Source organism: Hordeum vulgare, chromosome 6H, assembly GCF_904849725.1.
Source record: "Hordeum vulgare subsp. vulgare chromosome 6H, MorexV3_pseudomolecules_assembly, whole genome shotgun sequence".
Lineage (NCBI taxonomy): Eukaryota > Viridiplantae > Streptophyta > Magnoliopsida > Poales > Poaceae > Hordeum > Hordeum vulgare.
This window is the reverse complement of record NC_058523.1, coordinates 138083134-138104963: the sequence shown is the minus strand read 5'-3', so window position 1 is coordinate 138104963 and position 21830 is coordinate 138083134. Positions and strand designations below refer to the sequence as shown.

The window sequence follows — 21830 nt, the reverse complement described above, 5'->3', positions numbered from 1 at the left end:
GCCAGAGCATGTTAGGTTAGTCCAGTGGAGCTAAGCTTCGGCAGGATGGTTACCAATGACATGAGGGAACCTAGGACATGCTGGTTTGGTGAGGGGAGCTAGTCTATAATGCAACCTCAGGATCATGCTGGTGTGGTGAGCGGAGCTAGTCCATAATGCAACCTGAGGATCATGCCAAATCTGGCCATGCACTCCACGTGCTTGACAAAATGCGAGGGCCATCTACAAAACTTTGTTGGCCACTAAACTTCCAAGAGTAAGGTATCTTTAGATGCTAAAAGTGATGGTCTTGTTGGTTTGGCAAAATAGAAAACTCTATAATGCAAGATTTTGAGAAAACCATATCTGGACAAAAACTGCATGGGATTATTCATGGATTTAATAAATTTCAATAGGGCTAAACTCCTGGATTTAAGGGTTTGATAGGGTGTACTAGAAGCAAGAAAAATCTCATAGTCATTAGAGAAAGATAAAATAGGGTTGTTGTTCAAACCACAAAACTAGACCAGCATAGAAATGAGGATGATTTGCTCAAATTTTTCAAAAGGCCAGGAAGGGTTTTGCATAAAAGTGATCTATATGCATCATGGCATCTTCAAAATTTGGTGGATTTTAAAATAAATATTTAAAATGGTTGTAGTGAAATGGAGGCCCTTAAAAGAATGGAAATGCCATTTTAAAGAAATAAAGGTTGACAAAAATATGTCTTATCGAATTCATAAAAATGAGATGAAATGCTTTTAAATCAAACATTCCAGTCCCACAATATTTTTCAAAAGTCCCTATTTGAAGAAAAAAAACTGAATTTAAAGGAAAGGATGGTTTTGAAACCAACAGAGAATCCAGAAAATAAAAATTAATATTTCTGACAAATTTAAATTAATAAAAGCATGAAAAAAATCGGGGTGTTAGGGAGGACAGGATTAAAAGTAAAACAATGGGTATCTCTTGGATGTTGAGAATGGATGCCCCCTTCCTCCTAATTTCTCAATCACGGTTGGGAATGGGAGAAAAGCACTCGGTAGTTAGGAATGCATGGCCCCTTCTTCTTTCTCGATCGCGGTTTTCTTACCCCTCTCATTCCTTGAAAAGTCAGAGCACGCAGCTCGGAAGAATGAAGACACTCTCCTGGTTGAAAATTCAAAGCTCATTCTGCCCTTTGCGTGGACGCAAGATTCGTGCGTGTGCTTGTATAGAAAGCTACTCCGACTCCGTAGACCGGCAACAAGTTTCCAGCAAGTCTCCCGTTGCCGCAAGAAGAACAAAACTCGGATCGTCAGACAGAAGGATAGTTCGAGGCTGAATCCAATTCTCTCTCACAGACACTGGAGAAAACGCAGTCAGTGCTATTTTCACGAATGTTGCACTGGGTGCTCTGCTTCTTCTTTTCTTTTTCTTCCTCCGAGGGAAACAGAGGATTGGCCCCCGTTCCCGTTTGCGACCTGTTTTGAAACGCAAATTTGTGCGGCCACCTGAATTTGACTCGCTTGCGACGCGCCTCGCCGGAATGCTATAATCACCAGAATTCAGAAACAAGGCACGGGGGATGACGTACGTACGGCGGAGAATGCTTTGTCGGGGTCTTAAACCATGGAACGAGGCAAATGCATGCAGTCTACCGTGGTCCGTCACCAAAGGAGAAACGGCTTGCTCGCCAGCGCGACCCGTGCTTTGACGCGGGCAATTACCGGCACACGACACGCGCTGCGCTGCGTGCGCGCGCATTCTTCTTCTTCTTCTTCTTCGATGCGGGGCTCTGCCCGTCACCCACAAGAAAGCGAGCACGTACGTAGCCAGCGTCCTCGACAACTGCTCTCCATCGCGTTTCACGTACACCCCTCGACCATGAAGCCACACAGGAGCAGCCCCTTGTCGCGGAAGGTCTCCGTCGCCGTTGCCACGCCGATCCTCCTCCTGCTGGCCCTCGCCGTCGTCTTGCTCTACGACTTCAGCTTCGCCGAAAGCTACCAGCACACACGCCGCGCCTCCTCCGCATCATCGTCGACGACGTCGCCTCCGGCCACCACCTCCCCGTTGTTGAAATTTGGAGGTGGGCCTTAGGCCCACTAGAGAATTTCAGAAAAATCTAAAGGGCCCATGTAGGTGGTGGCATGGCAAGGTGGTGGGAGTTTAGTCCCACCCCGCTAGTGGAGGAGAGTTTGGACCCCTTTATAAGGGTCTCTCTTCCACATGCTATTGGAGAGTGAGAAGAGAAGGTGCCCTCGCGCACTCCTCCTCCGCCGCCCGCCTCGCCACGCCACGCCTCGTCACGACGCGCCGCGGGTTGCGGGAATGAGCCGAGCCGAGCTCATACCTCGTTACCGACTCGGACTCTTCCACCCAGCCGTCTTTATAAGCACGCGATCGCCTACCCTAGCCGTCACGAAATCAGATCACATCTGCCTCACGCGTTCGTTCCTTGAACTGCTGCTGCCGCCGGCGACTCCGTCCCGTTTACCGCGTACACGGTCGACGGGAGAGCAGGCCTCCGAAACCTCGCCTCTCCGGTTCCTGTACGGGAGAGGGGCGATTAGGTTTTTGGGGAGCGATCACGCGACTGCTCGCCTCCGTCCGTCTGCTTCGTCTACGTCCGCGTCGCCCTCGTCATCGCCATGTCTTCACCAAGCGAAGCTGATCGTCTCCGCGAGGAAGCCGAAAAGAAGACGGCAGAGGATACTGCCGCCGCCGCCGCTGCTGCTGCTACGGCCAACTGGCCGATTGGAGGGTATGACTCGTTTATCCTCTTGTTCGTATTTATTCTAGCAGTACTACTTGTTTGCATAGATGTATCCACTATATGCGTAGTATGTGCTAGGTTAGCTCAACATCAGTATGTCATTAGTCTAGTCAATGCCATGCTAGTTATTATTTTGTGGATTAATCTACTCGGAAAATTGCCTATTTACTCAACAATCCAAAAACCTAATGTCTGTAGGAATTTTTCGAGTAATGGTTTTGCTGCTGCACTGAAACCGGATAAGTTTACCGGTACTTTTTTCAAGCGTTGGCAAACGAGAACCACCTTATGGCTCACGGCTATGAACGTGTTCTGGGTAGCCGGTGTCACTCCTACGGAAACTATCACTCCTGAACAGGAGAAGATGTTTAAGGAGGCCACCGTCCTATTCCTTGGAGCAGTCATTAGCGTGATCGGAGATAAGCTGGTTGATGCATATTTACATATGCAGGTTGCCAAGGACTTGTGGGAGGCGCTCGAATCTAAATTCGGGGCCACCGATGCTGGGAGTGAGATGTATGTTATGGAGCAGTTCCACGATTACAAGATGGTTGACAACCGTTCTGTATTGGAACAAGCTCATGAGATAATATGCATAGCTAAGGAACTTGAGGTTCTTAAGTGCAATTTGCCGGGCAAGTTTGTCGCGGGCTGTATAATTGCTAAGCTCCCTAATTCCTGGAGGAACTTTGCTACTACTCTGAAACATCAGAGGCGTGAGTTCTCAGTAGAGGACATCATCGGCCATCTGAGTGTTGAGCAGAACTCGAGAGCAAAGGACTCCAATGGAAAAGCGGTGGAAAGCTCTTCTGCTGCCAATATGGTACATCAGAGGAACTTCAATTCTCACAAGCCCAAGGGAAAGAACTCTGTCCAACAGAATACCGACTTCAAGAAGAAGGGGAAGAAGCCCTTCAAGAAGAATAAGAAGGGAGATGGCTGCTATACTTGTGGTTCAGAGGAACATTGGGCGAACAAATGCCCAAACAAGTACAAGAAGCCGGCGCAGGACTCCAAGTCTGCAAACATGATTGTGGGCAACAATGAAAGTGGTGCATCTGGGTACGGTAATTTACTTACTGTATTTACAGTTTGTCAGTCCACCGATTGGTGGGTGGACACAGGTGCAAATATTCATGTGTGTGCTGACTTGTCATTGTTCTCTTCTTATCAGGCCACCGGTCGCGGGTCCGTATTGATGGGGAATGGCGCGAGTGCTTCTGTTCTTGGTGTTGGCACGGTCGATCTGAAGTTTACTTCGGGAAGGATCGTGCAGCTGAAGAACGTGCAGCATGTCCCCGCCATCAAGAAGAATCTCGTTAGTGGCTCCCTTCTGTGTAGAGAAGGGTTTAAGTTGGTGTTCGAGTCTAATAAAGTAGTAGTTACGAAATATGGACTTTTCGTTGGAAAAGGTTATGAATGCGGAGGTCTGTTCCGCCTTTCTCTAGCAGATTTTTGTAATAAAGTCGTGAACAATATTCATTCGAGTGTTAATGAATCTGAAGTTTGGCATTCACGTCTTTGTCACATAAGTTTCGGTGTTATGTCGCGGCTAGCAAAACTGAATTTAATCCCAACTTTCACTTTAGCCAAAGGTTCTAAGTGCCACTCGTGTGTGCAAGCAAAGCAACCTCGCAAGCCTCACAAGGCTGCAGAGGAGAGACACTTGGCACCATTAGAACTCATACATTCTGATCTTTGTGAGATGAATGGTGTGTTGACTAAAGGTGGAAAGAAATACTTCATGACATTGATAGATGATTCCACTAGATTTTGCTATGTGTATCTGTTAAATACTAAAGATGAGGCTCTACACTACTTTAAAATCTATAAGGCAGAAGTTGAGAATCAACTTGAAAAGAAAATTAAACGAGTCCGGTCTGATCGTGGTGGAGAGTACTTCTCAAACGAATTTGATTCATTTTGTGCGGAACACGGCATTATTCATGAGAGGACGCCTCCCTATTCACCCCAGTCAAACGGGGTTGCCGAGCGGAAAAACCGTACTCTAACTGATTTGGTTAACGCCATGTTAGATACATCGGGTTTATCCAAGGCATGGTGGGGGGAGGCTATATTGACCGCGTGTCATGTCCTGAATAAAGTTCCTACAAAAGATAATGAGGTCACTCCCTACGAGGAGTGGTCGAAGAGAAGGACGACACTCTCGTACTTACGTACTTGGGGCTGCTTGGCGAAAGTCAATGTACCGATCCCCAAGAAGCGCAAGCTTGGACCAAAGACTGTGGATTGCGTTAATTTGGGATACGCTAAGAATAGCGTAGGCTATAGATTTCTAGTAGTGAAATCTGAGGTACCTGACGTGAAGGTCGGTACAATAATGGAGTCGAGGGATGCTACATTCTTTGAGGATATATTTCCCATGAGAGATATGCAAAGCACTTCTAGACAGGAATCTGAGATAACTCCTGAGCCTGCCATTCCTATGGAATATTATGAACAAACACATGATGAAAATCCTGAGGAGGATGACGAGGAAGCCCGTGGTAGGGGCAAGAGACAAAGGACTGCAAAGACCTTTGGTGATGATTTCTTCGTATACCTCGTGGATGATAATCCCACTTCTATTTCAGAAGCGTATGCTTCTCCAGATGCTGATTACTGGAAAGCTGCTGTCCGTAGCGAGATGGACTCCATCATGGCTAACGGGACATGGGAAATCACTGATCGTCCCTATGGTTGCAAACCATTGGGATGCAAGTGGGTGTTCAAAAAGAAGCTTAGGCCCGACGGTACAATTGAAAAGTACAAGGCTAGGCTTGTGGCCAAGGGCTATGCCCAGAAAGAAGAGGAAGATTTCTTCGATACTTATTCACCTGTGGCTAGACTGACCACCATTAGAGTACTACTCTCATTGGCGGCCTCTCATGGTCTTCTCGTTCATCAAATGGACGTTAAGACGGCTTTCCTGAATGGAGAGCTAAATGAGGAAATCTATATGCAACAGCCAGATGGCTTTGTGATAGAAGGTCAGGAAGGAAAGGTGTGTAAGTTGCTGAAATCTTTATATGGTCTGAGACAAGCACCTAAGCAATGGCATGAGAAGTTTAATACAACTCTGACATCTGTTGGCTTCGTTGTTAATGAAGCTGACAAATGTGTATACTATCGCCATGGTGGGGGCGAAGGAGTTATATTGTGCTTGTATGTTGATGACATACTGATATTTGGAACCAACCTCAAAGTAATTGAGGAGGTTAAGTCCTTTCTGTCTCAAAACTTTGAGATGAAGGACCTTGGGGTGGCTGATGTTATCTTGAACATCAAGCTATTGAGAGATGATGAGGGTGGGATTACACTTCTGCAATCCCACTATGTTGACAAGATTTTGAGTCGCTTTGGATATTCAGACTGCAAGATTTGTCAAACACCATATGATCCTAGTGTGCTTATTCGAAAGTTTAAAGGCACAGCTATAGATCAACTGAGATTCTCTCAAATTATCGGTTCACTTATGTACCTAGCTAGCGCAACGAGGCCTGACATCGCGTTTGCTGTGAGCAAACTTAGCCGGTTTGTTGCAAACCCGGGCGAAGTTCATTGGCGTGCTGTTGAAAGAATTATGCGCTACTTGAAAGGTACTGTCAACCACGGGCTTCACTATACGGGATTCCCATCGGTACTTGAAGGGTATAGTGACGCGAATTGGATCTCTGATGCTGATGAGATGAAGGCCACTACTGGGTATATGTTTACTCTTGGGGGTGGTGCTGTTTCCTGGAAGTCTTGCAAGCAAACGATCTTAACAAGATCGACAATGGAAGCAGAATTAACAGCATTAGACACATCTGGTGTCGAAGCAGAATTTCTTCGAGATCTTTTGATGGACTTACCTGTGGTTGAGAAGCCAGTTCCGGCTATCCTTATGAACTGCGATAATCAGACGGTTATTGTTAAAGTGAAGAGTTCAAAGGACAATATGAAGTCCAACAAACATATAAGAATGAGATTGAAGTCTGTCAGACGTTTGAGAAACTCCGGAGTGATAGCGTTGGATTATATCCAAACGGCTAAGAATCTGGCAGATCCCTTTACTAAAGGGCTATCACGTGTTGTGATAGATAGTGCATCGAGGGAGATGGGTATGAGACCCACATGAGTTGCCATGGTAGTAACCTAACCTATATGATCGGAGATCCCGTGAAGTAGGACCTGGGAAAACAAGCCAGTGGTGAACTGAGGAGAGTAACTTTACTAACCCACTCCGTTGGAGATGCAATACTCTCGGATACTGTATGGTAGGATGACTACTGTCTTAATGTGTTCTAAAGCTTATATGTAAGCAAGATGCTGTCCTACAGAGCGATCTTTGGAGGAACACACCTATATGAGCTTGACTGCTGGTCACAGTCTATGAGATTTGGGTGATCTCTAGTAAACTCATGAATAGGCCAGGAGTGTGACTAATATGCTCCACCCGAGGGGTCACCTTCGGCAGCCTAGTACTAGTAAGACTTGTGGTGAAGCTCCTTTACGCCAAACTGACAATTCAAGGCATAGTCCATTGTTCAGTTGTGAAGGGGTGTAGCTACTTGTTCTAGGTGAAGCTCAACCTTAACAGGTCTTCACTGAAATGCTGGTATATTAAAACAGTGATTGGAACGAGGGAACGCGATGTGCCCTTGAGATCTGGTGGGGGATTGTTGAAATTTGGAGGTGGGCCTTAGGCCCACTAGAGAATTTCAGAAAAATCTAAAGGGCCCATGTAGGTGGTGGCATGGCAAGGTGGTGGGAGTTTAGTCCCACCCCGCTAGTGGAGGAGAGTTTGGACCCCTTTATAAGGGTCTCTCTTCCACATGCTATTGGAGAGTGAGAAGAGAAGGTGCCCTCGCGCACTCCTCCTCCGCCGCCCGCCTCGCCACGCCACGCCTCGTCACGACGCGCCGCGGGTTGCGGGAATGAGCCGAGCCGAGCTCATACCTACGCGCTTATTTTTGCCGGTCAGGAACGGAGAATACGTAACGGACAAGGAAACGATCCGAGACGTCGGATCGTGATCGTTACCGACTCGGACTCTTCCACCCAGCCGTCTTTATAAGCACGCGATCGCCTACCCTAGCCGTCACGAAATCAGATCACATCTGCCTCACGCGTTCGTTCCTTGAACTGCTGCTGCCGCCGGCGACTCCGTCCCGTTTACCGCGTACACGGTCGACGGGAGAGCAGGCCTCCGAAACCTCGCCTCTCCGGTTCCTGTACGGGAGAGGGGCGATTAGGTTTTTGGGGAGCGATCACGCGACTGCTCGCCTCCGTCCGTCTGCTTCGTCTACGTCCGCGTCGCCCTCGTCATCGCCATGTCTTCACCAAGCGAAGCTGATCGTCTCCGCGAGGAAGCCGAAAAGAAGACGGCAGAGGATACTGCCGCCGCCGCCGCTGCTGCTGCTACGGCCAACTGGCCGATTGGAGGGTATGACTCGTTTATCCTCTTGTTCGTATTTATTCTAGCAGTACTACTTGTTTGCATAGATGTATCCACTATATGCGTAGTATGTGCTAGGTTAGCTCAACATCAGTATGTCATTAGTCTAGTCAATGCCATGCTAGTTATTATTTTGTGGATTAATCTACTCGGAAAATTGCCTATTTACTCAACAATCCAAAAACCTAATGTCTGTAGGAATTTTTCGAGTAATGGTTTTGCTGCTGCACTGAAACCGGATAAGTTTACCGGTACTTTTTTCAAGCGTTGGCAAACGAGAACCACCTTATGGCTCACGGCTATGAACGTGTTCTGGGTAGCCGGTGTCACTCCTACGGAAACTATCACTCCTGAACAGGAGAAGATGTTTAAGGAGGCCACCGTCCTATTCCTTGGAGCAGTCATTAGCGTGATCGGAGATAAGCTGGTTGATGCATATTTACATATGCAGGTTGCCAAGGACTTGTGGGAGGCGCTCGAATCTAAATTCGGGGCCACCGATGCTGGGAGTGAGATGTATGTTATGGAGCAGTTCCACGATTACAAGATGGTTGACAACCGTTCTGTATTGGAACAAGCTCATGAGATAATATGCATAGCTAAGGAACTTGAGGTTCTTAAGTGCAATTTGCCGGGCAAGTTTGTCGCGGGCTGTATAATTGCTAAGCTCCCTAATTCCTGGAGGAACTTTGCTACTACTCTGAAACATCAGAGGCGTGAGTTCTCAGTAGAGGACATCATCGGCCATCTGAGTGTTGAGCAGAACTCGAGAGCAAAGGACTCCAATGGAAAAGCGGTGGAAAGCTCTTCTGCTGCCAATATGGTACATCAGAGGAACTTCAATTCTCACAAGCCCAAGGGAAAGAACTCTGTCCAACAGAATACCGACTTCAAGAAGAAGGGGAAGAAGCCCTTCAAGAAGAATAAGAAGGGAGATGGCTGCTATACTTGTGGTTCAGAGGAACATTGGGCGAACAAATGCCCAAACAAGTACAAGAAGCCGGCGCAGGACTCCAAGTCTGCAAACATGATTGTGGGCAACAATGAAAGTGGTGCATCTGGGTACGGTAATTTACTTACTGTATTTACAGTTTGTCAGTCCACCGATTGGTGGGTGGACACAGGTGCAAATATTCATGTGTGTGCTGACTTGTCATTGTTCTCTTCTTATCAGGCCACCGGTCGCGGGTCCGTATTGATGGGGAATGGCGCGAGTGCTTCTGTTCTTGGTGTTGGCACGGTCGATCTGAAGTTTACTTCGGGAAGGATCGTGCAGCTGAAGAACGTGCAGCATGTCCCCGCCATCAAGAAGAATCTCGTTAGTGGCTCCCTTCTGTGTAGAGAAGGGTTTAAGTTGGTGTTCGAGTCTAATAAAGTAGTAGTTACGAAATATGGACTTTTCGTTGGAAAAGGTTATGAATGCGGAGGTCTGTTCCGCCTTTCTCTAGCAGATTTTTGTAATAAAGTCGTGAACAATATTCATTCGAGTGTTAATGAATCTGAAGTTTGGCATTCACGTCTTTGTCACATAAGTTTCGGTGTTATGTCGCGGCTAGCAAAACTGAATTTAATCCCAACTTTCACTTTAGCCAAAGGTTCTAAGTGCCACTCGTGTGTGCAAGCAAAGCAACCTCGCAAGCCTCACAAGGCTGCAGAGGAGAGACACTTGGCACCATTAGAACTCATACATTCTGATCTTTGTGAGATGAATGGTGTGTTGACTAAAGGTGGAAAGAAATACTTCATGACATTGATAGATGATTCCACTAGATTTTGCTATGTGTATCTGTTAAATACTAAAGATGAGGCTCTACACTACTTTAAAATCTATAAGGCAGAAGTTGAGAATCAACTTGAAAAGAAAATTAAACGAGTCCGGTCTGATCGTGGTGGAGAGTACTTCTCAAACGAATTTGATTCATTTTGTGCGGAACACGGCATTATTCATGAGAGGACGCCTCCCTATTCACCCCAGTCAAACGGGGTTGCCGAGCGGAAAAACCGTACTCTAACTGATTTGGTTAACGCCATGTTAGATACATCGGGTTTATCCAAGGCATGGTGGGGGGAGGCTATATTGACCGCGTGTCATGTCCTGAATAAAGTTCCTACAAAAGATAATGAGGTCACTCCCTACGAGGAGTGGTCGAAGAGAAGGACGACACTCTCGTACTTACGTACTTGGGGCTGCTTGGCGAAAGTCAATGTACCGATCCCCAAGAAGCGCAAGCTTGGACCAAAGACTGTGGATTGCGTTAATTTGGGATACGCTAAGAATAGCGTAGGCTATAGATTTCTAGTAGTGAAATCTGAGGTACCTGACGTGAAGGTCGGTACAATAATGGAGTCGAGGGATGCTACATTCTTTGAGGATATATTTCCCATGAGAGATATGCAAAGCACTTCTAGACAGGAATCTGAGATAACTCCTGAGCCTGCCATTCCTATGGAATATTATGAACAAACACATGATGAAAATCCTGAGGAGGATGACGAGGAAGCCCGTGGTAGGGGCAAGAGACAAAGGACTGCAAAGACCTTTGGTGATGATTTCTTCGTATACCTCGTGGATGATAATCCCACTTCTATTTCAGAAGCGTATGCTTCTCCAGATGCTGATTACTGGAAAGCTGCTGTCCGTAGCGAGATGGACTCCATCATGGCTAACGGGACATGGGAAATCACTGATCGTCCCTATGGTTGCAAACCATTGGGATGCAAGTGGGTGTTCAAAAAGAAGCTTAGGCCCGACGGTACAATTGAAAAGTACAAGGCTAGGCTTGTGGCCAAGGGCTATGCCCAGAAAGAAGAGGAAGATTTCTTCGATACTTATTCACCTGTGGCTAGACTGACCACCATTAGAGTACTACTCTCATTGGCGGCCTCTCATGGTCTTCTCGTTCATCAAATGGACGTTAAGACGGCTTTCCTGAATGGAGAGCTAAATGAGGAAATCTATATGCAACAGCCAGATGGCTTTGTGATAGAAGGTCAGGAAGGAAAGGTGTGTAAGTTGCTGAAATCTTTATATGGTCTGAGACAAGCACCTAAGCAATGGCATGAGAAGTTTAATACAACTCTGACATCTGTTGGCTTCGTTGTTAATGAAGCTGACAAATGTGTATACTATCGCCATGGTGGGGGCGAAGGAGTTATATTGTGCTTGTATGTTGATGACATACTGATATTTGGAACCAACCTCAAAGTAATTGAGGAGGTTAAGTCCTTTCTGTCTCAAAACTTTGAGATGAAGGACCTTGGGGTGGCTGATGTTATCTTGAACATCAAGCTATTGAGAGATGATGAGGGTGGGATTACACTTCTGCAATCCCACTATGTTGACAAGATTTTGAGTCGCTTTGGATATTCAGACTGCAAGATTTGTCAAACACCATATGATCCTAGTGTGCTTATTCGAAAGTTTAAAGGCACAGCTATAGATCAACTGAGATTCTCTCAAATTATCGGTTCACTTATGTACCTAGCTAGCGCAACGAGGCCTGACATCGCGTTTGCTGTGAGCAAACTTAGCCGGTTTGTTGCAAACCCGGGCGAAGTTCATTGGCGTGCTGTTGAAAGAATTATGCGCTACTTGAAAGGTACTGTCAACCACGGGCTTCACTATACGGGATTCCCATCGGTACTTGAAGGGTATAGTGACGCGAATTGGATCTCTGATGCTGATGAGATGAAGGCCACTACTGGGTATATGTTTACTCTTGGGGGTGGTGCTGTTTCCTGGAAGTCTTGCAAGCAAACGATCTTAACAAGATCGACAATGGAAGCAGAATTAACAGCATTAGACACATCTGGTGTCGAAGCAGAATTTCTTCGAGATCTTTTGATGGACTTACCTGTGGTTGAGAAGCCAGTTCCGGCTATCCTTATGAACTGCGATAATCAGACGGTTATTGTTAAAGTGAAGAGTTCAAAGGACAATATGAAGTCCAACAAACATATAAGAATGAGATTGAAGTCTGTCAGACGTTTGAGAAACTCCGGAGTGATAGCGTTGGATTATATCCAAACGGCTAAGAATCTGGCAGATCCCTTTACTAAAGGGCTATCACGTGTTGTGATAGATAGTGCATCGAGGGAGATGGGTATGAGACCCACATGAGTTGCCATGGTAGTAACCTAACCTATATGATCGGAGATCCCGTGAAGTAGGACCTGGGAAAACAAGCCAGTGGTGAACTGAGGAGAGTAACTTTACTAACCCACTCCGTTGGAGATGCAATACTCTCGGATACTGTATGGTAGGATGACTACTGTCTTAATGTGTTCTAAAGCTTATATGTAAGCAAGATGCTGTCCTACAGAGCGATCTTTGGAGGAACACACCTATATGAGCTTGACTGCTGGTCACAGTCTATGAGATTTGGGTGATCTCTAGTAAACTCATGAATAGGCCAGGAGTGTGACTAATATGCTCCACCCGAGGGGTCACCTTCGGCAGCCTAGTACTAGTAAGACTTGTGGTGAAGCTCCTTTACGCCAAACTGACAATTCAAGGCATAGTCCATTGTTCAGTTGTGAAGGGGTGTAGCTACTTGTTCTAGGTGAAGCTCAACCTTAACAGGTCTTCACTGAAATGCTGGTATATTAAAACAGTGATTGGAACGAGGGAACGCGATGTGCCCTTGAGATCTGGTGGGGGATTGTTGAAATTTGGAGGTGGGCCTTAGGCCCACTAGAGAATTTCAGAAAAATCTAAAGGGCCCATGTAGGTGGTGGCATGGCAAGGTGGTGGGAGTTTAGTCCCACCCCGCTAGTGGAGGAGAGTTTGGACCCCTTTATAAGGGTCTCTCTTCCACATGCTATTGGAGAGTGAGAAGAGAAGGTGCCCTCGCGCACTCCTCCTCCGCCGCCCGCCTCGCCACGCCACGCCTCGTCACGACGCGCCGCGGGTTGCGGGAATGAGCCGAGCCGAGCTCATACCTACGCGCTTATTTTTGCCGGTCAGGAACGGAGAATACGTAACGGACAAGGAAACGATCCGAGACGTCGGATCGTGATCGTTACCGACTCGGACTCTTCCACCCAGCCGTCTTTATAAGCACGCGATCGCCTACCCTAGCCGTCACGAAATCAGATCACATCTGCCTCACGCGTTCGTTCCTTGAACTGCTGCTGCCGCCGGCGACTCCGTCCCGTTTACCGCGTACACGGTCGACGGGAGAGCAGGCCTCCGAAACCTCGCCTCTCCGGTTCCTGTACGGGAGAGGGGCGATTAGGTTTTTGGGGAGCGATCACGCGACTGCTCGCCTCCGTCCGTCTGCTTCGTCTACGTCCGCGTCGCCCTCGTCATCGCCATGTCTTCACCAAGCGAAGCTGATCGTCTCCGCGAGGAAGCCGAAAAGAAGACGGCAGAGGATACTGCCGCCGCCGCCGCTGCTGCTGCTACGGCCAACTGGCCGATTGGAGGGTATGACTCGTTTATCCTCTTGTTCGTATTTATTCTAGCAGTACTACTTGTTTGCATAGATGTATCCACTATATGCGTAGTATGTGCTAGGTTAGCTCAACATCAGTATGTCATTAGTCTAGTCAATGCCATGCTAGTTATTATTTTGTGGATTAATCTACTCGGAAAATTGCCTATTTACTCAACAATCCAAAAACCTAATGTCTGTAGGAATTTTTCGAGTAATGGTTTTGCTGCTGCACTGAAACCGGATAAGTTTACCGGTACTTTTTTCAAGCGTTGGCAAACGAGAACCACCTTATGGCTCACGGCTATGAACGTGTTCTGGGTAGCCGGTGTCACTCCTACGGAAACTATCACTCCTGAACAGGAGAAGATGTTTAAGGAGGCCACCGTCCTATTCCTTGGAGCAGTCATTAGCGTGATCGGAGATAAGCTGGTTGATGCATATTTACATATGCAGGTTGCCAAGGACTTGTGGGAGGCGCTCGAATCTAAATTCGGGGCCACCGATGCTGGGAGTGAGATGTATGTTATGGAGCAGTTCCACGATTACAAGATGGTTGACAACCGTTCTGTATTGGAACAAGCTCATGAGATAATATGCATAGCTAAGGAACTTGAGGTTCTTAAGTGCAATTTGCCGGGCAAGTTTGTCGCGGGCTGTATAATTGCTAAGCTCCCTAATTCCTGGAGGAACTTTGCTACTACTCTGAAACATCAGAGGCGTGAGTTCTCAGTAGAGGACATCATCGGCCATCTGAGTGTTGAGCAGAACTCGAGAGCAAAGGACTCCAATGGAAAAGCGGTGGAAAGCTCTTCTGCTGCCAATATGGTACATCAGAGGAACTTCAATTCTCACAAGCCCAAGGGAAAGAACTCTGTCCAACAGAATACCGACTTCAAGAAGAAGGGGAAGAAGCCCTTCAAGAAGAATAAGAAGGGAGATGGCTGCTATACTTGTGGTTCAGAGGAACATTGGGCGAACAAATGCCCAAACAAGTACAAGAAGCCGGCGCAGGACTCCAAGTCTGCAAACATGATTGTGGGCAACAATGAAAGTGGTGCATCTGGGTACGGTAATTTACTTACTGTATTTACAGTTTGTCAGTCCACCGATTGGTGGGTGGACACAGGTGCAAATATTCATGTGTGTGCTGACTTGTCATTGTTCTCTTCTTATCAGGCCACCGGTCGCGGGTCCGTATTGATGGGGAATGGCGCGAGTGCTTCTGTTCTTGGTGTTGGCACGGTCGATCTGAAGTTTACTTCGGGAAGGATCGTGCAGCTGAAGAACGTGCAGCATGTCCCCGCCATCAAGAAGAATCTCGTTAGTGGCTCCCTTCTGTGTAGAGAAGGGTTTAAGTTGGTGTTCGAGTCTAATAAAGTAGTAGTTACGAAATATGGACTTTTCGTTGGAAAAGGTTATGAATGCGGAGGTCTGTTCCGCCTTTCTCTAGCAGATTTTTGTAATAAAGTCGTGAACAATATTCATTCGAGTGTTAATGAATCTGAAGTTTGGCATTCACGTCTTTGTCACATAAGTTTCGGTGTTATGTCGCGGCTAGCAAAACTGAATTTAATCCCAACTTTCACTTTAGCCAAAGGTTCTAAGTGCCACTCGTGTGTGCAAGCAAAGCAACCTCGCAAGCCTCACAAGGCTGCAGAGGAGAGACACTTGGCACCATTAGAACTCATACATTCTGATCTTTGTGAGATGAATGGTGTGTTGACTAAAGGTGGAAAGAAATACTTCATGACATTGATAGATGATTCCACTAGATTTTGCTATGTGTATCTGTTAAATACTAAAGATGAGGCTCTACACTACTTTAAAATCTATAAGGCAGAAGTTGAGAATCAACTTGAAAAGAAAATTAAACGAGTCCGGTCTGATCGTGGTGGAGAGTACTTCTCAAACGAATTTGATTCATTTTGTGCGGAACACGGCATTATTCATGAGAGGACGCCTCCCTATTCACCCCAGTCAAACGGGGTTGCCGAGCGGAAAAACCGTACTCTAACTGATTTGGTTAACGCCATGTTAGATACATCGGGTTTATCCAAGGCATGGTGGGGGGAGGCTATATTGACCGCGTGTCATGTCCTGAATAAAGTTCCTACAAAAGATAATGAGGTCACTCCCTACGAGGAGTGGTCGAAGAGAAGGACGACACTCTCGTACTTACGTACTTGGGGCTGCTTGGCGAAAGTCAATGTACCGATCCCCAAGAAGCGCAAGCTTGGACCAAAGACTGTGGATTGCGTTAATTTGGGATACGCTAAGAATAGCGTAGGCTATAGATTTCTAGTAGTGAAATCTGAGGTACCTGACGTGAAGGTCGGTACAATAATGGAGTCGAGGGATGCTACATTCTTTGAGGATATATTTCCCATGAGAGATATGCAAAGCACTTCTAGACAGGAATCTGAGATAACTCCTGAGCCTGCCATTCCTATGGAATATTATGAACAAACACATGATGAAAATCCTGAGGAGGATGACGAGGAAGCCCGTGGTAGGGGCAAGAGACAAAGGACTGCAAAGACCTTTGGTGATGATTTCTTCGTATACCTCGTGGATGATAATCCCACTTCTATTTCAGAAGCGTATGCTTCTCCAGATGCTGATTACTGGAAAGCTGCTGTCCGTAGCGAGATGGACTCCATCATGGCTAACGGGACATGGGAAATCACTGATCGTCCCTATGGTTGCAAACCATTGGGATGCAAGTGGGTGTTCAAAAAGAAGCTTAGGCCCGACGGTACAATTGAAAAGTACAAGGCTAGGCTTGTGGCCAAGGGCTATGCCCAGAAAGAAGAGGAAGATTTCTTCGATACTTATTCACCTGTGGCTAGACTGACCACCATTAGAGTACTACTCTCATTGGCGGCCTCTCATGGTCTTCTCGTTCATCAAATGGACGTTAAGACGGCTTTCCTGAATGGAGAGCTAAATGAGGAAATCTATATGCAACAGCCAGATGGCTTTGTGATAGAAGGTCAGGAAGGAAAGGTGTGTAAGTTGCTGAAATCTTTATATGGTCTGAGACAAGCACCTAAGCAATGGCATGAGAAGTTTAATACAACTCTGACATCTGTTGGCTTCGTTGTTAATGAAGCTGACAAATGTGTATACTATCGCCATGGTGGGGGCGAAGGAGTTATATTGTGCTTGTATGTTGATGACATACTGATATTTGGAACCAACCTCAAAGTAATTGAGGAGGTTAAGTCCTTTCTGTCTCAAAACTTTGAGATGAAGGACCTTGGGGTGGCTGATGTTATCTTGAACATCAAGCTATTGAGAGATGATGAGGGTGGGATTACACTTCTGCAATCCCACTATGTTGACAAGATTTTGAGTCGCTTTGGATATTCAGACTGCAAGATTTGTCAAACACCATATGATCCTAGTGTGCTTATTCGAAAGTTTAAAGGCACAGCTATAGATCAACTGAGATTCTCTCAAATTATCGGTTCACTTATGTACCTAGCTAGCGCAACGAGGCCTGACATCGCGTTTGCTGTGAGCAAACTTAGCCGGTTTGTTGCAAACCCGGGCGAAGTTCATTGGCGTGCTGTTGAAAGAATTATGCGCTACTTGAAAGGTACTGTCAACCACGGGCTTCACTATACGGGATTCCCATCGGTACTTGAAGGGTATAGTGACGCGAATTGGATCTCTGATGCTGATGAGATGAAGGCCACTACTGGGTATATGTTTACTCTTGGGGGTGGTGCTGTTTCCTGGAAGTCTTGCAAGCAAACGATCTTAACAAGATCGACAATGGAAGCAGAATTAACAGCATTAGACACATCTGGTGTCGAAGCAGAATTTCTTCGAGATCTTTTGATGGACTTACCTGTGGTTGAGAAGCCAGTTCCGGCTATCCTTATGAACTGCGATAATCAGACGGTTATTGTTAAAGTGAAGAGTTCAAAGGACAATATGAAGTCCAACAAACATATAAGAATGAGATTGAAGTCTGTCAGACGTTTGAGAAACTCCGGAGTGATAGCGTTGGATTATATCCAAACGGCTAAGAATCTGGCAGATCCCTTTACTAAAGGGCTATCACGTGTTGTGATAGATAGTGCATCGAGGGAGATGGGTATGAGACCCACATGAGTTGCCATGGTAGTAACCTAACCTATATGATCGGAGATCCCGTGAAGTAGGACCTGGGAAAACAAGCCAGTGGTGAACTGAGGAGAGTAACTTTACTAACCCACTCCGTTGGAGATGCAATACTCTCGGATACTGTATGGTAGGATGACTACTGTCTTAATGTGTTCTAAAGCTTATATGTAAGCAAGATGCTGTCCTACAGAGCGATCTTTGGAGGAACACACCTATATGAGCTTGACTGCTGGTCACAGTCTATGAGATTTGGGTGATCTCTAGTAAACTCATGAATAGGCCAGGAGTGTGACTAATATGCTCCACCCGAGGGGTCACCTTCGGCAGCCTAGTACTAGTAAGACTTGTGGTGAAGCTCCTTTACGCCAAACTGACAATTCAAGGCATAGTCCATTGTTCAGTTGTGAAGGGGTGTAGCTACTTGTTCTAGGTGAAGCTCAACCTTAACAGGTCTTCACTGAAATGCTGGTATATTAAAACAGTGATTGGAACGAGGGAACGCGATGTGCCCTTGAGATCTGGTGGGGGATTGTTGAAATTTGGAGGTGGGCCTTAGGCCCACTAGAGAATTTCAGAAAAATCTAAAGGGCCCATGTAGGTGGTGGCATGGCAAGGTGGTGGGAGTTTAGTCCCACCCCGCTAGTGGAGGAGAGTTTGGACCCCTTTATAAGGGTCTCTCTTCCACATGCTATTGGAGAGTGAGAAGAGAAGGTGCCCTCGCGCACTCCTCCTCCGCCGCCCGCCTCGCCACGCCACGCCTCGTCACGACGCGCCGCGGGTTGCGGGAATGAGCCGAGCCGAGCTCATACCTACGCGCTTATTTTTGCCGGTCAGGAACGGAGAATACGTAACGGACAAGGAAACGATCCGAGACGTCGGATCGTGATCGTTACCGACTCGGACTCTTCCACCCAGCCGTCTTTATAAGCACGCGATCGCCTACCCTAGCCGTCACGAAATCAGATCACATCTGCCTCACGCGTTCGTTCCTTGAACTGCTGCTGCCGCCGGCGACTCCGTCCCGTTTACCGCGTACACGGTCGACGGGAGAGCAGGCCTCCGAAACCTCGCCTCTCCGGTTCCTGTACGGGAGAGGGGCGATTAGGTTTTTGGGGAGCGATCACGCGACTGCTCGCCTCCGTCCGTCTGCTTCGTCTACGTCCGCGTCGCCCTCGTCATCGCCATGTCTTCACCAAGCGAAGCTGATCGTCTCCGCGAGGAAGCCGAAAAGAAGACGGCAGAGGATACTGCCGCCGCCGCCGCTGCTGCTGCTACGGCCAACTGGCCGATTGGAGGGTATGACTCGTTTATCCTCTTGTTCGTATTTATTCTAGCAGTACTACTTGTTTGCATAGATGTATCCACTATATGCGTAGTATGTGCTAGGTTAGCTCAACATCAGTATGTCATTAGTCTAGTCAATGCCATGCTAGTTATTATTTTGTGGATTAATCTACTCGGAAAATTGCCTATTTACTCAACACCCGTCTCCCACGGTTCCGGCACCCGTACCATCGTCAACTTCGTCGCCGTCTCCGGCCAGCTCCTCCTCGACTTCGGCGTCTCCGGCCAACTCCTCCTCGCCGGCGTCCGCCGTCGAAGCATGCGATCTTACGCGGGGCCAATGGGTGCCGGACGACGAGCCGCCATACTACACCAACCTGACGTGCCCGTTCATCGACGACCTCCAGAACTGCATGAAGTTCGGCAAGCCGGGCCTCGACCTCATGCACTGGCGCTGGAAGCCTGACGACTGCGACCTCCCCCGCTTCGACGCCGGGCGGTTCCTGGAGGCCATGAGGGGCCGGTCCATGGCCTTCGTCGGCGACTCGCTCGCCAGGAACCACCTCAAGTCTCTGCTCTGCATCCTGTCCCAGGTACGTACGTACACGGCACATCTTTCTCATGTTGGCTCGGTTGGACAGCATCCCGTTGCTCTTGGCAACTCGAGGGCATGCACGGGAATAGCATGTCCGCGGCTCATGCATGGCATGCTAGCTTCTGATGCAACTGGCGTATGAACATGTTGCAGGTGGCAGAACCGGTGGAGCGGGTCACCACGACGGAGACGGACGTGACGGGGAGGGCCGTCCGGCGAGACTTCCACTACGGCAGCCACGGGTTCAACGTGTCGCTCTTCTGGTCGCCATTCCTGGTCAAGGCCAACCTCTCGAACGCGGAGCAGGGCCTGGGCCTGTGGGACGTGCACCTCGACACGGCGGACGCCCGGTGGGCGGCGCACATCGCCGACTTCGACTACATCGTGCTGTCCGGCACCAACTGGTTCTTCCGCCCCTCCGTGTACTACGAGGGCGGCCGAGCCGTCGGGCGCAACGGCGGCGCCCACCACAACGCGACCGAGGCGCCCGTCTCCGGCGTGGTGCGCGCCGCGTTCCGCACGGCGCTCGGCGCCATCGCGGCCCGCGAGGGGTTCCGCGGCGACGCCGTGGTCCGGACGGTCACGCCCGCGCACTTCGAGAACGGGGAGTGGGACACCGGCGGCGACTGCGTCCGCACACGGCCGCTCCGCCGCGGCGAGCGCGCCCGTGACGCCGTCGTGGCCGAGTTCCGCGCCGCGCAGGTGGGAAATGGAGACGGAAACCATGCATGCAGCCCCATACGCATGCCCCAACAAGAAAACTGAAAACTGTTGACGAACGCGGAGACGTGACGCGAATGGCGGGTGACGCCGTCGTCTGACGGTTTGTGTTTGGGCTGTGCGTGCGCAGGTTGACGCGCTGAGGGAGACGGAGGCGGCGGCGGCGCAGCGGAAGTGGAAGCGGGGCGGCGCGGAGCTGCGGCTGCTGGACATCACGGAGGCGATGGAGCTGCGGCCGGACGGGCACCCGAGCCGGTACGGGCATCCGCCGGGCGGGAGCGTGGAGGGGAGCTTCGTGGTGGACTGCCTGCACTGGTGCTTGCCCGGGCCGATCGACCTGTGGACCGAGCTGCTGTTCCACATGCTGGCGGCTCGTCCAGAGCGTGCTGACATCGTGTAAATTGATCTTTCTGTTTTTGCCGCATTAATTCAGAGCGAAGTGAATTCACGGTTGCAAATCAGAGCGTGGTCTGTCTATCTGTATCTACTGGTATAGCAGCAGGGTTTCTGAAAAAGAAACTGAGAGAAATGGTGTGCAAGGCACGCTGTGAGCTCCACCCCCGACAGGCGATACGCAAACTCTTCCATTCCACGTAAGCAGAGCAGAGAGAACATGTGCTCACAGTTCTGAATGCTGCATCCTAGAAGGCGACACCCCTTTGTCCATTAATGTAAGACTTTTTCTTTTTAATTTAATCGTCTTAGGCCCTGTTTTTGAAACCACCCAGATTATATAATCTGATTTTATAATCTATTGTATTTTTCAACAGGACAGTTTATATTGTAGATTTTATAAACTAGATGACCAGATTATTATAATCTCATAATCCCCTCTACCCCAGTTAAAATAAGATTATGGATTACAAATGACGTGTTATCCTTGTAAACTTTAAGAGAATTACGCAGTGCCACCGTCACTTTCCTATTTTTTCTTATAAACTGAGGGCAAACATGTCATTGTACAATTTAAAAGCTGGTTTACAGTTTATATAATCTGACCTCCAAACATGCCCACTTAGATTATTTTTATAAACCAGATTATATAATCTATGTTAATAATCCAGATTATTATAATTCATTATGGTTCCAAACAAGGCCTTATATTAGTGAACTGAGGTATAGTACTACTTAACAAACGGGATGCGGCGTTTTGGCTCCCTGGCTTGGGCGTGAACATTACGATGGTTTGGGTAAAAAAATATTTAAAAAATTCAATTTTTTTTGTGGTACAAGATGCTTTCATGTGTGAATTTACTGTAAAATTTTGTGAAGTTTAGACATTCGAGGAGCTTATGGTAAAAAAAAACGGATGTGCAAGAAACTTTTCGAAAACGCACTATTCATGCCTGATTTTGTCTTTTTTACCGCAAGCTCCTCGAATGTCCAAACTTCATAAAAATTTGCAGGGAATTCACACATAAGAGCATCTTGTACCATTAAAAAATTTGATATTTTTTTTGATTTTTTTTGTAATCCAAACCG

General features: G+C 47.8%; 1 protein-coding gene across 1 annotated transcript; it reads left to right on the top strand.

The window, feature by feature from the left end:
- Positions 1-1347: 1347 nt before the first annotated feature.
- Positions 1348-21115, top strand: LOC123403748 (protein trichome birefringence-like 19). The gene is made up of 4 exons (XM_045097663.1): positions 1348-2031; positions 19234-19626; positions 19782-20330; positions 20479-21115. Exons 1-4 carry the CDS (start codon positions 1591-1593, stop codon positions 20746-20748), a joined length of 1653 nt encoding a protein of 550 aa, XP_044953598.1. The 5' UTR covers positions 1348-1590; the 3' UTR covers positions 20749-21115.
- Positions 21116-21830: the final 715 nt, after the last annotated feature.